Here is a 14,469-nt window from a genome sequence, read left to right as displayed (position 1 = left end):
GTCTACTATTCAAATCATTGAGCTTCTTTCCAAAGATATAAAAGATATTTGGTGTCTTGAAGACCAAATAAGATTACATAAACTAAGGTTGGCCAGAAAACTTCCAAATTCAAGTCACTGACAATGTAAGACATTCAATTTCAACACAAAAGAAATTGGTTTCAGTTTTTTTACACCCCCAGGGTATATACATAGCAAGAGAGATTACTATTGTATAAACAAGCTGTGTTTCTAGTCTGGCATGCATTTCTATCTCTAAAATGCCTGATGTCCTTGAAATGGGCAGGTGATATTTGTTCTTAGACAAGTCACTCAGACACTCAGAGCCAAGAAGAAGTTAATAGTCAGAACTCACCCCTTCCTAATTAAGTCACTTCACTTTTCTATTATCTATCTCTCTGTTTTTCTCTCTATCCTTCTCCTTCTTCCTCTTGCTGTTCCTCTGCTTCTTCCTCTTTCTCTTCCTCCTCCTCCCTCTTTCTCCTTTTTTCTTTTGGTATGGTCTTCTTTTATAGCTCAGGTCTTGAAACAGTGTTGAATTCATTTGGAGTTCATGTTATCCTCAAATTCATGCTCTTCCTATCTCAGCTCCTCAAGTGCCGGTATTATACATGGGTACTGCTATACTCAGCTTTCTGGTGGTTCTTTCATTTAAAATTTAAGAACTGTTAGTATAAAGGTGATGTACAGAAAGGTTATAGTTACATAAATCAGGTAATGAATATATTTCTTTTTTTTTTTTTTTTTTGCTGGTCATGGTGCCTGAACTCTGGGCCTGGGCACTGTCCCTCAGTTCTTCAGCTCAAGGCTAGCGCTCTACCACTTGAGCCACAGAGCCACTTCCAGCTTTTTCTGCTTATGTAGTGCTGAGGAATCAAACCCAGGGCCTCATGCATGCAAGGCAAGCACTCTACCACTGAGCCACCTTCCCAGCCCCATGAATATATTTCTTTTTGGACAATGTCACCCTTCTCTCACTCTCCCCCAAGTTTTCCCTCTGGTCCCCACCCACAGTGTCTAATGTCCCTTTATTTCTGTGTCCCACACCCCCAACAGACAAATGAACAAACTAGACAGAAAAGAAAACAAAAACATTAACAAAGAAAAAAACCTTGTTTCCATTTTTTCTGGTGGTTCTTTATGTCTATCATATGTGGATGGTGGATGTATTATCATTGTTCCTAACTATAGTGACTTCAAGTTGGCAGCTTTAAACATGATAGCAGTATTACATCTCAGTAATTCGCAAACCTTAGAAATCAAGCTTATGTTTTGGTTGTCTAAAGGAGAGCTGCTTGTTAAGCATCTGTCAGTCCTCCCTTGGATTCAGAGAACAAGTGGAGTGATAAACCTAGGACTAAATGTTAACACGTCACCCACAGAGAACAGGAGACACTACTGAGTGACTGGACCAGTATGTTCAATATGTTTCTGACATTTTCAGTGAAAATGGTAATTGCCTGAGAATAAAGCTAGGAAAGGAAACATTAGAGTGGAGATTTCTATCCCCCTCCCTGACCTTCCTCCATCCCCCCTCCCACCCCATTTGTGCCAGGGCTGGGGCTTGAACTCAGGGCCTAGGCACTGTCCCTGAGCTTTTTCATTCAAGGCTAGCACTCCAGCACTTGAGCCACAGCACCACTTCCGGCTTTTTCTGTCTATGTGGTACTGAGGATTTGAGCCCAGGGTCTCATGCATGCGAGGCAAGCACTCTACTGCTGAACCCTCTTTGTATCTTTTTAAATAAATAAATAAATAAATATATTTATTGTAAGGATACTGTACGGAGGGTTACAGTTACATGAGTAAGGTAATGAGTACATTTCCTATCGAGCATTGTTACCCCCTCCTTTGTTTTTCCCTTATCATCCCTTTCCTCCCCACCTCCTCCTTCCCCGACCCCTCCCCCCAAGCTGTAAAGTTCGTTTTCAACATAGTGTCTTGTACATCTCGTTGTACAATAGGTCAACCTGTATCCTTGTTTCAGCATTTTGTTATTTCCCTTCCCCTCCCCAAATTGGAAAAATGTATATACAAGATGCAGGGCACCAGAATCAAAGACAGCGACAGCAGAGGTGGTACCGTGGGGGAAGAACATACAAAGAAACAACAACAACCAACTCACAGAGTACATTATAAGTACATTAAAAAGAACAACAGGAAAGATACAATCCTTTGTTCGTGGCTCCGCGGTGTTTAACCTCCAACGAGCAAAACCAACTTTCTAGGAAAGTTGGTTATTTCTAGGGTTATTTCCCGGACCAGAGTCCGCCGGTGGCGCGGTGGACCCACGACTAAGACCGACGGGCCCGGGGACCCGGGATTTGTTACTAATGAACAGTTTCTTCTCGGCGGTTTAGGTTTAATCTGAGACTCCAGAGAACGGACAGGACGCCAGGAAGTTCAAGGCTGGGTGTGGGGCCCGGCCTGGCTCGTGGGCGGGGAAGCGGAGGCGTGGCCGGGGCGGGGACCGGGGCGGACGAGGCTGGGCGTGAGCAGCCATCTGCTCGCGCCAGTGGACAATAAAGTTCGCCGAGTTTGAAGGAGGCCACAGGCAAGTCCACGCCCCGCTCCCGGGCCGCCCGAGCCGCGGGCCTGCGCCGCCGGAGGCGTGGCCGGCCGGAATGGGGGTCACCGTGGACGTGCGCCAGGTGTACCAGTACCCCTTCGAGCAGGTGGTCGCCAGCTTCCTCCGCAAGGTAGCCGTCCCCTCCGCGGCCCGGCCCGGAGTGCGCCCCGGCGTGCGCCCCAGCGTGCGCCCCGCGCGCCCCAGCGCCCCCGCCCCGCGCCCCAGCGCCCCCGCCCCGCGCGCCCCAGCGTCCCGGCTGCGGTCCCCGACCCCCGGCCGACCATTCCCCGCTCCTCCCCTCTGCGGCGCCGGGTCGATTCGCTGGGGAGGGATGGAGGGTGGCGTGGGGTGTGTGTGGGTGGGGGAAGGGAGAGATCCCCAGAATCTGCGCCCCGGGGTGCGGGCGCCGGCGGAGTGCTTTGCGTCACGTTCACACCCTGCCCAGGACGCAGCCGCCAGGGAGAGGGGCTCGGCCGGGCTGAGCCTGGCGGGGCAGCTGCGGCGTGGACCGACCGGTGGGCGGGTGAAGCCTTACTCCTGCTTTCCTGGGCCGAGCGCTGTCTGATTCTTGAAGCGCGCCGTGGGATTTAGGGCCCCTGGGTCTTCAATTGGTCTGTCTGTAACACGAGGAAAATAATAGTATCAGCGCACCAGATGATGCACAGGAGTAAGGGTTCCACCTACTGTGGGTGTCGTTTGTGGTACTGCCACTGTGAACCCTCGCACCGTGCTCAGTGGTCCTTTTATTTATCCTCTGGGGATGGGGCGCTTCATGCTTCTGGAAGCATGGGGAAAATGTTTTGAAAAACCTTTAGTATTCTGTATGGCCAATCGCTTGTAGTCTGGTTCTCTACTTATCTGTCCGGATGATACTGGCCAAGGGTCTTCTCACTCAGATTTAGCATTTAATCTATAAAATGAGAGTGTGGAGGGGAGTGTTGGTACACACCTGTCATCCCAACTACTTGGGACAATTCTCAGAGTTTGAGGCCAGCTTGGGCTGCATACGTGAGCCCTCTTCTCAAAAACCCAAACCAGAAGGGTTAGAGGTGTGGTTCAAGTGGTAGAGTGATTGTCTAGCCTAGTTCAAGACCCTGGGTTTGACCCCTGAGTCCTGAACAAAAAACAAACAAACAAAAAAAACCAAAAAAAAAAAAAAAAAAAAAAAAAAGAGGAGGAGGAGGTTGTACCAGAAGTCTTTTAAGTCCCGATTAGCTTTCACATTCTGTTGTGTATGTGTTCACATATGCTGGTACTGGAACTTAAAACTCAGGGCCTCATGCTCAAGGTTGGGGCTCTACTATTTGAACCACAGCTTTACTTCAGCTTTTTGCTGGTTAAGTGGAAATAAAAATTTCACAGGCTTTTCTGCTCTGGGTGTCTTTGAACTGCAATCCTAAGATAGTCTCTTGAGCAGCCAGGCTTATAGGCATGAGCTACCAGAGCCCAGCAGTTTTCATATTCTTAAGCAAAATTGGCAAAGATCTAATTTGCCTTGGACAGCAGTCACTGGAGAATAGAATTTACATGCCACTTGGATTCAGGGAGATGCTGGGGAGATAATTAGGCTTCCCACTCATTACAAAAGGTGGACAGTCTGGGTTCTTGGTCACCCAGGGGAGAGTAAGGTGATGCTAGAGAAGGCCACTTTAAAGAGAGTTCCACCCTGATAATTGTTCTTGAGCTCTGGTATCAAAGATGGTGCCTCACACCTACTAGGAAGGCAGTCAGAAAAGTTGAAGAAAAGCATGAAGCATTTTTTCTTGGGCTAAATTTCTGGGTTCAGAACAGAATAGCTTGCACCCCACTTTTTGTCCAGACCAGTACATTGGAATGTGCCACTTGTGCTAGTCAATTTTCCATTATAATAAGGAAATACTGGAGACAATTAATTTGTAAAGGAAAAGGTTTCTTTGGACCCACCGTGAAGGGCCAGTCCCTGATCAGTTGGTTGGGGTGAAGCTACCCATAGTGGCAGGAGCCCATGGTGGAGTGTAATCTCAGTCAGGAAGAAAAAAAGAGAGTGAGGAGTAGGCTGAAGTCCCACAGTACCTTTCAAGGGCATACCCACGGTGACCTAAGTGTCTTCCTACAAGGCCTGGCCTCTTTAAGGATCCATGCAGACCTGGTGCCACCCAAGAGCCAGCCTTCAGGTAACACCAGAATGATGATACCTCTGCTTCTTTGGAAAACTGCTCTGGAGTATCATCATGATGGGGTCATCGCCTACTTTGTCCCAAACTTGAGGGACATTTGTCCAGGCCTCACTGATCATCTGAAGGACCAGAAGTTTTACTTCTGTGTCTGTCTTGCTCCTGCATTAGACACTAGGCTTCTCTCAGTTCTGTGGAAGTGTTCACACAGTACCATACACTCAGGAGTAGACCTCGGGACACCTGCCATCTTCAGTGAAAGGTTTTTCTGCCGGTCTTCAAGGAACTAGATTATTGTCTTCGGTGTGCCAAGGCTCTGCACTAGGTGCCAAGAGAACACAGGAGGGCACAGCCAAGCCTCTTCTAGTGGAGTTGATGGTCTCTGTGGGTGAGACAGGCATTAATAAGTTATTAATTCATGAATACATCATTAATAAAGAAATGAACACATAGCTTCCACAGCATGTGCATATGTGATATGGTACAGTGACCCAGGGGTGGAGGGAGGCTTGCTGAAATCCCAGAGAATGGTCCTTAGGGAGACTTTCCCACAGCAGTGGGAGATTACCATGCATGCATAGGAGTTTTCTAGGTCAGCCTCTGTGTGTGTGTGTGTGTGTGTGTGTGTGTGTGTGTGTGTGTGTGTGTGAATGTGTATGGGTGTGTATGGGTGTACATACTTGTGCTCTCCACATAATATTGTCTTGGGATACCAGGGATTGATCTCAGGGGCTTGTGCTTGCTTGAAGGATCTCTGCCATTTAAGACACGTGCTTAGCCTTTTTGTTTGTATAATTATTATTTTCAACATTATCACTGATTATCATTATTTGCCCTTACTAGAGTTTGATCTCAAAGCCTCAAACTTGCTCAGCTTGCTTGATTGGCTGGCACTTTATTACTGGAGCCATGTCTCCAGCCCTACTTTTTGCTAGTTATTTTAAAGATAGAATGTTGAGACTTTCTTCTCTGGCTAGCATCAAAACTTGATCCTCCAAGCCTCAGCCTCCCGAGTAGGATTACAGATGTGAGACACAATGCCAGCTCCATATTTTGATATTTGACCTAGGACTTGCTAATTTTGTTCAGTCTGGCCTTGAACACATAATTCTCCAGCTTCTGTCCCCTGAGTAGCTGGATTACAGGCAGGAGCCACAGTACCCAGCATTCCATACAATATTATTTTCCTCTGTCCAGCTGCCTTCTAAGTCATTATGGCTGCCTTTCTTTCACGGTATGGAGACATTGAGGTTCTGAGTTTTCACAAGTTTCTCAACTTCTGCCAGCCTGCCGAGTAGGAGAACCAGGGCTTCAATACAGGGGACTCCAAGGCCCATACCCTCACCAGCACCCTACACTGTCCTGCCTTGTGTATAATGGGTAACATGATGAATTGTGTGTGAGGACGGTGGCTCAGCCACTTTCTCCAGTCTCAATGTCCCATGCCCGAGATAGATGTCCAGCTTAGAATGTGTGAGCCTGGGCACCTTCAATGCTTCCTTTTTCCATTTTGGTGGAGCAGCTCATTCCAAAACATAGTGGCTTAGTCAGTGGCAGACTTTTAATTCTCACAATTCAGTGGGTTGAGTGAGCTCACAAGGTTGGGTTTTGTGTGCCATGTGGTGAAACTGAAGTTTCTTTGTAGCTCCATTGTGTTAGGATCTGGTGCAATTCTAGCAAAGTGCCTGAAATGTACAGAAACAGAGGCTGGAATCCTAGCAACTCAGGAGGCTGAGATCTGAGGATTGAGATTCAAAGCCATGTTGGCCAGGAAAGTTTGTGTGACTCATTTCTCCATTAACCACCAAAAAAGCCAGAAGTGGAGCTGTAGCTCAAGTGGTAGAGCACCAGCTTTGAGTAAAAAGCTAACGGATAGAACCCAGGCCCTGAGTTCAAGGCTCAGGACTGTTAACAGGCAGGCGCACACACATGTACACACACACACACACACACACACACACACAGAGGCAGGCGCACACACACACACACACACACACACACACACACACACACACACACACACACACACACACACACACACACACACACACACACACACACACACACACACACACACACACACACACACACACACACACACCACACACACTGGTTCTGGTTCTTCCTTTAAGTGGTACCACCCATGAGCCTGGCTGGCCAGGGTCTTTTGTATGGTTAACAACCTGAGCAACTGTAAAAAAGGGCCCCTGTTTTTCAATTTGTAGTCGTTATGTCATTCATCCCACCTACCTTTTAGGGCTGTTGTGAGGATCAAAAATGTAACAGTTTCACAAGCACATACTTTTTCTTTTTTCTTTTGTAAGCCTGAGGTAGTAAGAATTACCTTTTTTGAAAAATATGCTTTTATATTTCTTTTGTAGTCTGTGATTTTTTTTTTTTTGAGGGGAACATTGGGCAGCAAGGACAATCATGCAAGGATCTCTGGGAAACATTTAATCTGGTTTTTCACAATGGTGTGTTTGAAGTTGCTTTAGAACTGAGGAAGTTCTATTTTAAATAGAATGTTCTGATCTGTGGCTTTTGGTATGTTAGGACTTGCCTTCCAAGTTATAATGCACTACTATTTTTAAAACCAGAAGAATGTTTGCTCTTCTTACACCTGTCTGTTGGACATCATAGTCAAAATATTAGCTCCATGCTTCCCAAGATAAGAGGCACCTTGAAAACAAATAGCACAATATTCTTTGTCGGTGAAACACAGTGTTTCTCCATTAGGTCTTTATGGAAAAACACTTGTGAAACCCAAAATGGTTTATTCATTAGATGCTAAACTATACAAATCAATGCACTTGTCAATGTGTTTTGGTCTCTTTCTTTGACTGAGTCTTATTTTACCTGCTCATCACTTACAGCTTACAGACTTAAAACCATCTACAAAGAGAACATTAAGTTGGATGGATAAACTCAGCAGATAAACTCAGCAGAATAGAAGTCCTGACTTTCCTGAATGCCCTGTGGGCTCTGTGTGTGTGTGTGTGTGTCTGTGTGTGTTGTGTATATGTACTACAGCTTGAATTCAGGACTTGGGATCTTTCTCTTAGCTTTTCTGTTCAATACTAGTGCACTACCACTTGAGCCATAGCTCTGCTTTCAGCTTTTTGGTGTTAAATGGAGATTAGAGTCTTTCAGACTTTCCTGTCCAGGCTGGCTTTGAGTAGCTAGGATTGCAAGTGGGAGCCACTGCCCCCTGGCTTCACGTGTCCTTTCTAATGGCCTTGCCCTTTCTGAGTCAGGTACCAAGAGACTTCTTACATTTCATCTACCTGCAATTTTAAGTACTTAAACGGACCCAAGTGAAGCACTACTTTGATCAGATTTTCTTGCACCTATTTATATGAAGGATGGGAGGGAAGTTGCTCAGGTTGACCTTCCTTATATGCTGTGAGGAAAGAGTCACTGGGAAGGAGTAAAGCTCTTTCTCTGTCTCTGTCTCTGTCTGTCTGTCTCTCTCTATCTCTGTCTCTCTGTCTCTCTCTCTCTCACACACACACATACACACACACAGGCACACAAAATAAATTCCACCAACTTTAGTGTAAGGCTCAGAAACATGTCCTTACTTTGAATACTGTAATAAAATAGACAGATTAAAATAATTTCTTTGCTTCTGTCCATGACCCCAGGCGTTATTTATGCTAGCAGGGCGCCTGATGCTCCGAGTGAAATGACTTGAATGTTTACCCTTAAGCTCATAAAGGGGATTTATGAATGGCTATTTCCATTTAGAGTAGAAAGTTGATTGGGTAATTAATAATCTTTCCATTTTGGATCTGATCTTCTCTCTCTTGCAAATCTGACACTTAGTTACACATGTGAACATCTTTCCCAGCCTCCAGAAACATTTAGGGCCTGCCTGCATTTCCCAAGTAAATGGTTTGAGAAGACTTCAACCCAGTGCACTGTAATAGTTGTTTGCAGAATATGCTCATCTTCACATTTATCATCCCCTCCTCAGTTCTAGGTGAGACGCAGTGAGGAGGAAGATGTCGTAGGTGAGAGCAGGGCTCTGACATCAGGCTGGAGTGCTGACAGCCAGGAATGCACAGAGAAGCTTGTTCTGTGCCCCCCGCTCCCCCCACCGTGTATGCCTCAGTTTCCTCAGCTGCAAAATAAAAATGATAGTGATGATTATATAATGTATCTATTCTGGAGTTATTAGGGAAATGAAATTGGATAATGTATTATTCATGTTTGTGTTGGGACCCAGTACATGCTTTTTGGAGGGGGCAGCACTGGGGTTTGGGCTGAGAGCATACATGCTTGCTAGGCGGTCCCTCTACCACATGAGCCACATTGCTCCGATGGGGTTGAGAGGAACATAGGTGCTTTTAAAGTGCTTGTTGAATAATGGTAAAAAGAATTCATTGTGTTTACTCCATGAACTTGAAAATAAAAAGCTGAGGGAGGTAGTCTGGAGGAATATCTATTAACTTGGAATACTACGGAGGGGTTAATCATGAACAGTGGCATACTTTTGTATGAAATTATTTTTAAAATGCAATTTAAATAATTTTAAAGTGTAGTTAGCAGCTTTTCTAGTGTCAGCTTATCTAATCCATACTGAAGTTGATTGCACAATAAAAGCCAATGCTGATTTTCTTTAAGTTTTTAGCAGTATTGATTTTTTCTTTTCTTTTCTTTTCTTTTCTTTTTTTTTTCTGGTGGAGGTAGGGTGTGAGTTCAGGGACTTCTCTCTTTGCTAGATAGGTAGATGTTCTACCATTTGAGTTATACCCAGTTCTTTTTGCTTTATTCATTTACTCTCTTTTAAAACCTTATTAAGGAGTTACAATGACATGTCAGATTGTGAGTACAATGCTCCTTGGTCAGTGTCACCCATTTTGATTTATTTTTTAGGTAGGGTCTTATGTTCTGCTTAATCATGGCCTTGGACTTGGATCCTCTTGATCTCTACCTCTGGAGTAGTAGAATTGCAAAGCATGAGCCACCACAGCCAGCCACTGTCTCATTCTTTTTTTAAATTTTTAAATAAGTTTTGTGAAAATACTGTATGGACAGAAGGATTACAATCACATGAGCAAGGTAATGAGTACATTTCTTTTTTTTTTTTATTATTGTGAAAATACTGTACAGAGGAGTTACAATTACATGAGCAAAGTAATGAGTACATTTCTTTCTTTCTTTTTCTTTCTTTCTCTCTCTCTCTTTTTTTTTTTTGGCCAGTTGTGGGGCCTGAACTCTGGGCCTGGGCGCTGTCCCTCAGCTCTTCAGCTCAAGGCTAGCACTCTACCACTTGAGCTACAGCGCCACTTCCAGCTTTTTCTGCTTAAGTGGTGCTGAGGAATCGAACCCAGGGCCTCATGCATGCAAGGCAAGCACTCTACCACTGAGCTACCTTCCCAGCCCATGAGTACATTTCTTATCCAGCATTGTTGCCTCCTCCTTTGTTTCCCCTTCCTATCCATTCCCATCTCCCCCTGATTTGAGTTTCTTTTATGGTTAGAGAGGTTGAGCATTTCTTCATGTGTCTATTGGCCATTCTTATTTCCTCTTCAGAGAAGTTTCTCTTTAAGTCTTTAGTCCACTTATAATTGGACTGTTGTTTCTTTGAGGATTTGTTGTTGAGAGATTTAATTTTTTGAGTTCCAGGTATATTTTAGATATGAGACCCTTGTCCATTGTATGCTAGTGAAGATCTTCTCCCAGTCTGTGGGCTTTCTATTAATCTTGCTAGCTATGTCCTTTGTATGCAGAAGCTCTGCAACTTCATGCAATCCCATTTGTCCAACCTTTCTTTGATTTGTTGTGTTTCTGGGTCTCTATTAAGAAAATTATGGCCTGCGCCAAGGAGACCTAGGGTTTCTTCTATTCCATCCTGTAATGTTTTCAGGGTGTCTGCTTTGACTCCAAGGTCTTTGATCCATTTGGAGTTGATTCTGGTGCAGGGTGATATATAAGAATCTAGCTTTAGTTTTCTACAAGTGATTAGCCAATTTTGTCAGCACCATTTACTGAAGAAGCTGTCTTTCTTCCAGTCTAATTTTTTAGCTCCCTTCTGAAAGATTAGGTGGCTATAGGTCTGTGGGTTCATTTCTGGGTTTTCAATTCTATTCCTTTGGTCCTAGGTCTCTTCTTGTGCCAGTACCAAGCTGTTTTGATTACTATGGCTTTGTAGTACAGTTTGTGATTTGATATTGATATTCTTCCTGCACTGTTCTTTCTGTTAAGGATCGTTTTTGCTATTCGGGGTCTTTTATTGTTCCATATGAATTTTTGGATTGCCTCTTCTATTTCCTTGAAGAATGAGGTTGGAATATTGGTAGGTATCATATTGAATTTGTAGATAGCCTTGGGAAGTATTGCCATTTTCACGATGTTGATCTTTCCAATCCAGGAGCATGAGAGTTGTTTTTATTTTCTCCCACTTTCTAAGTTCTGTTTTGAATTCCTTTTTCAGGTATTGAAAGTTTTCATCATAAAGGTCCTCCACTTCTTTGATTAAGTTAATTCTTAGGTATTTTATTTTTCTGTGGGAACATTACAAATGGAGTTGCTTTCCTGATTTCAGCCCCGCTCTTCTCACTGTTGCCATACAGACAAGCCATTGATTTTTGAGGGTTAATTTTATACCCTGCTACTTTGCCAAAGTTTTGAATCAGCTTGAGTTATTTGGGAGTGGAGTCGGTGGGATTCTTTAAATACAAGATCATGTCATCTGCGAAGAGGGAGAGTTTTACTTCATCTTTCCCTATTTGGATCCCCTTTATGTTTTCATTTTGTCTTATTGCTGTAGCTAGGCATTCTAATACTAGATTGAAGAGAAGTAGAGAGAGTGGACATCCTTGTCTCGTTCCTGGGTTAAGAGGAAATGGCTTTAGTTTTTCACCATTAAGTATAATGCTGGCTGTAGGTTTGTCATATACAGCCTATATTGTATTGAGGAATGTTCCATGGATTCCTAGTTTTTCCAGAGCCTTCATCATAAAGAGGTGTTGGATCTTGTCAAATTCTTTTTCTGCATCTATGGAGATAACCATGTGGTTCTTATCCTTGCTCTTGTTGATGTGATGAATTATATTAATTGATTTGCATATATTGAACCAGCTTTGCATGCCTGAAATGAATCCTTTTTGATCGTGGTGTATGATTTTTTGGATGAATTGTTGAAGTCGATTGGCCAACATTTGGTTGAGAAGTTTTACATCTATGATCATCAAAGAAATAGGCCTATAATTCTCTTTCTTTGATGAGTCCCTGCCTGGTTTTGTGATGAGGGTTGTGATGGCTTCATAGAAAGAGTTTGGTAGTGAACTTTCTCCTTCAATTTCATTGAAGATTTGAAGGAGTATTGGTGTAAGTTCTGCTTTGAAGGCCTTCTAGAATTCCAGTGTAAATCCATCTGGTCCTGAGCTTTTCTCAGATGGGAGGTCTCTTCTTGGTGTTTCTATTTCAATGCTTGATATGGGCCTGTTAAGATGGTTTAGCTCATCTTGGTTTAGTTTTGGCATGTTGATATTTGCTAGGAAATCATCCGTTTCTTCCAAGTCCTCAAACTTATTAGCATAAAGGTTTGAGAAGTATTCCCTTATAATGTTCTGAATATTGGTTGTTTCTGTGGTGATGTTTCCATTCTCATCTCGAGTTTGTTTATTTGGGTGTGTTCTCTTCTTTTTCTGATAAGATTTGCTAAGGATCTTTCAATTTTGTTATTTTTTTTCAAAGAACCTACCCTTTGTTTTATTGATTATTTCTATGGTTTTTAAAAAAATTCGAATTCGTTTATTCTGATTTAATTTTAATTATTTCTTTCTGTCTACAGGATTGGGGTTTAGCTGGCTGTTGTTTGTAAAGGAGGGCCATATGTCTCATTAAATTTTTGGTTTCAGATCTCTCCAATTTGTTGATGTAGGAACTCAGAGCTATAAACTTGCCTCTGAGTACTGCCTTTGCTGTGTCCCAGGGGAGCTTGTAATTTGCGTGTTCATTTTTGTTGAATATCATGAACATTTAAATTTCCTTTCTAATCTCTTCCATGACCCACTGGTGATTTAACAGTGTGTTGTTCAGTCTCCATGGGTTACAGGGCATTCTTTGGTGGCTTTTGTGTTGAGTTCTAATTTTATTCCCTTGTGGTCTCAGAATACAGGGCATAACTTCAATGTTTCTGAATTTGGACAAGTTTGCTTTGTGACCTAAAATGTGGTCTGTTTTTGAAAATGTTCCATGTGCTGCTGAGAGAAACGTGTGTTCTGATGCTGCTGGGTGAAATATTCGGTAGATTTCTGTTAAATTTAATTGATGTATGCAGTTATTTAGATCTGTGGTTTCTCTGTTGAGTTTTTGCCGAGTTGATCTACCTAGTGGGGATAGTGGTGTGTTAAAGTCCCCAACAATTAATGTCTTTGGCTCTATGGGGGATTTGAGGGAAAGTACTCTTTCTTGGATGAATTTGGGTGTTCTGTTGTTTGGTCTTTCTTTTTTTTTTTTTTTTTGTGGTACTGGGGCTTAGTGGAACTCACAGCCCTGTGCTTGCTAAGCAGGCTCTCTACTGCTTGAGTCCTGCCTCCCAGCCCTGATTCATTTTTTAGAACTACAGGCAGCTGCCATTCACTTAGAGCGTTTTCATGGTGTTTGGGATTATTTACTTTAATTTCCATAACAGCTGTTTGACACAGGGATTTATTTTTGTTTTACTGCAAAAGAAACAAGCTCATCAGAGTAATTTGCCCATACTTCACAGATGGACTTTAAGCTCAGGTCTCTTAGATTCTGCATCATTCTGTGTATATAAATTGGTTGTACTTTTAAACTTATTTAGATATATTTTGACTCAACACATTGCAAAACATTCCCTTTCTTAGCTTCCCCAAATCATAGTATAATTTTTATCTTATTTATTCAGGGCTAGGGATTGATCCGAGGGCTTTGCACATGTTACATATACACAGAACTGCACTCAGAACATGGAAGTTAATGTTAATACAACGTATTAATGTAGGAACTTTGTTGAAATTTTACTAATTGTCTATTAATATCCTTTCTCTTTGGCAGTACTAAGGGTTGACTCAGAATCTCAAGCTTGCTGAGCAGACAGTTGGCCACTTAAGCCATTTTATCAGTTCATTTGAAATAAGGTGTGGAGTTGTGCCTGGGACAACCTGGACTGTGATCCTCCTATTTGTGCTTCCCCATGTCATTGGGATGATAGGTATATGCCACTTGCAATCAACCATTGGTAGAGGATTTTTAAACTTCTATGGCCAGGTTGGCCTTGAGCTACCCCCCACCCTCATCTTCACCTTCAAAGCAGCAAGAATTACAAACTTGAGCCACCTGCCTGCTTAAACATCCCTTTTTCTTGTGTAGTGTCCATTACTGGATCCTACATTGCATCTCATTATCATGCCTCCAGTGGCCCTGAACGTGGACAGTTCTCAGTTTTCCTTTATCATTCTGAAGCATGGTGCTTTTCCTTTTTTATTTCATATATTATTTTTGTTGTTCTGGTACCTGAGCTTGAACTCAGCCTTGCGTTCTTGCTTAGATTTTGTGCTGATGGCTGGCAGCCACACCGCTGGTCCAGCATTTTGCTGGTTAATTGGAGATGGAACCTCATGTATTTTTCTGCCTAGGCTGGCATTGAACTGAGATCCTCAGCTCTGGGCTTCTGGAGTAGCTAAGAGTGACATGCCTGAGCCATTGGCCCTGGGCTTCCATGGTGCCTTGGAAGAATGCTAATCAGTTATCTTGTAGATTTAGATTATA

The 14,469-nt window shown here is 43.1% G+C and overlaps 1 protein-coding gene across 1 annotated transcript in view; it reads left to right on the top strand.

Annotated features, from left to right (window-relative positions):
• The first annotated feature begins 2,533 nt into the window (after window positions 1-2,533).
• Prelid2 (PRELI domain containing 2) overlaps window positions 2,534-14,469 on the top strand; it is a 95,031-nt gene continuing 83,095 nt past the window's right edge. Inside the window, exon 1 of the mRNA XM_070035997.1 lies at window positions 2,534-2,699. Within this exon, the coding sequence (XP_069892098.1) occupies window positions 2,625-2,699 (75 nt within the window). The 5' untranslated portion in view covers window positions 2,534-2,624. The remainder of the gene's footprint in view (window positions 2,700-14,469) is intronic.

The sequence above is a fragment of the Dipodomys merriami genome, unplaced genomic scaffold (genome assembly GCF_024711535.1).
Source record: "Dipodomys merriami isolate MVZ:Mamm:240054 unplaced genomic scaffold, mDipMer1.0.p SCAF_27, whole genome shotgun sequence".
NCBI classification, from domain to species: Eukaryota; Metazoa; Chordata; class Mammalia; order Rodentia; family Heteromyidae; genus Dipodomys; species Dipodomys merriami.
This window is presented reverse-complemented; position numbering and strand designations above follow the sequence as displayed.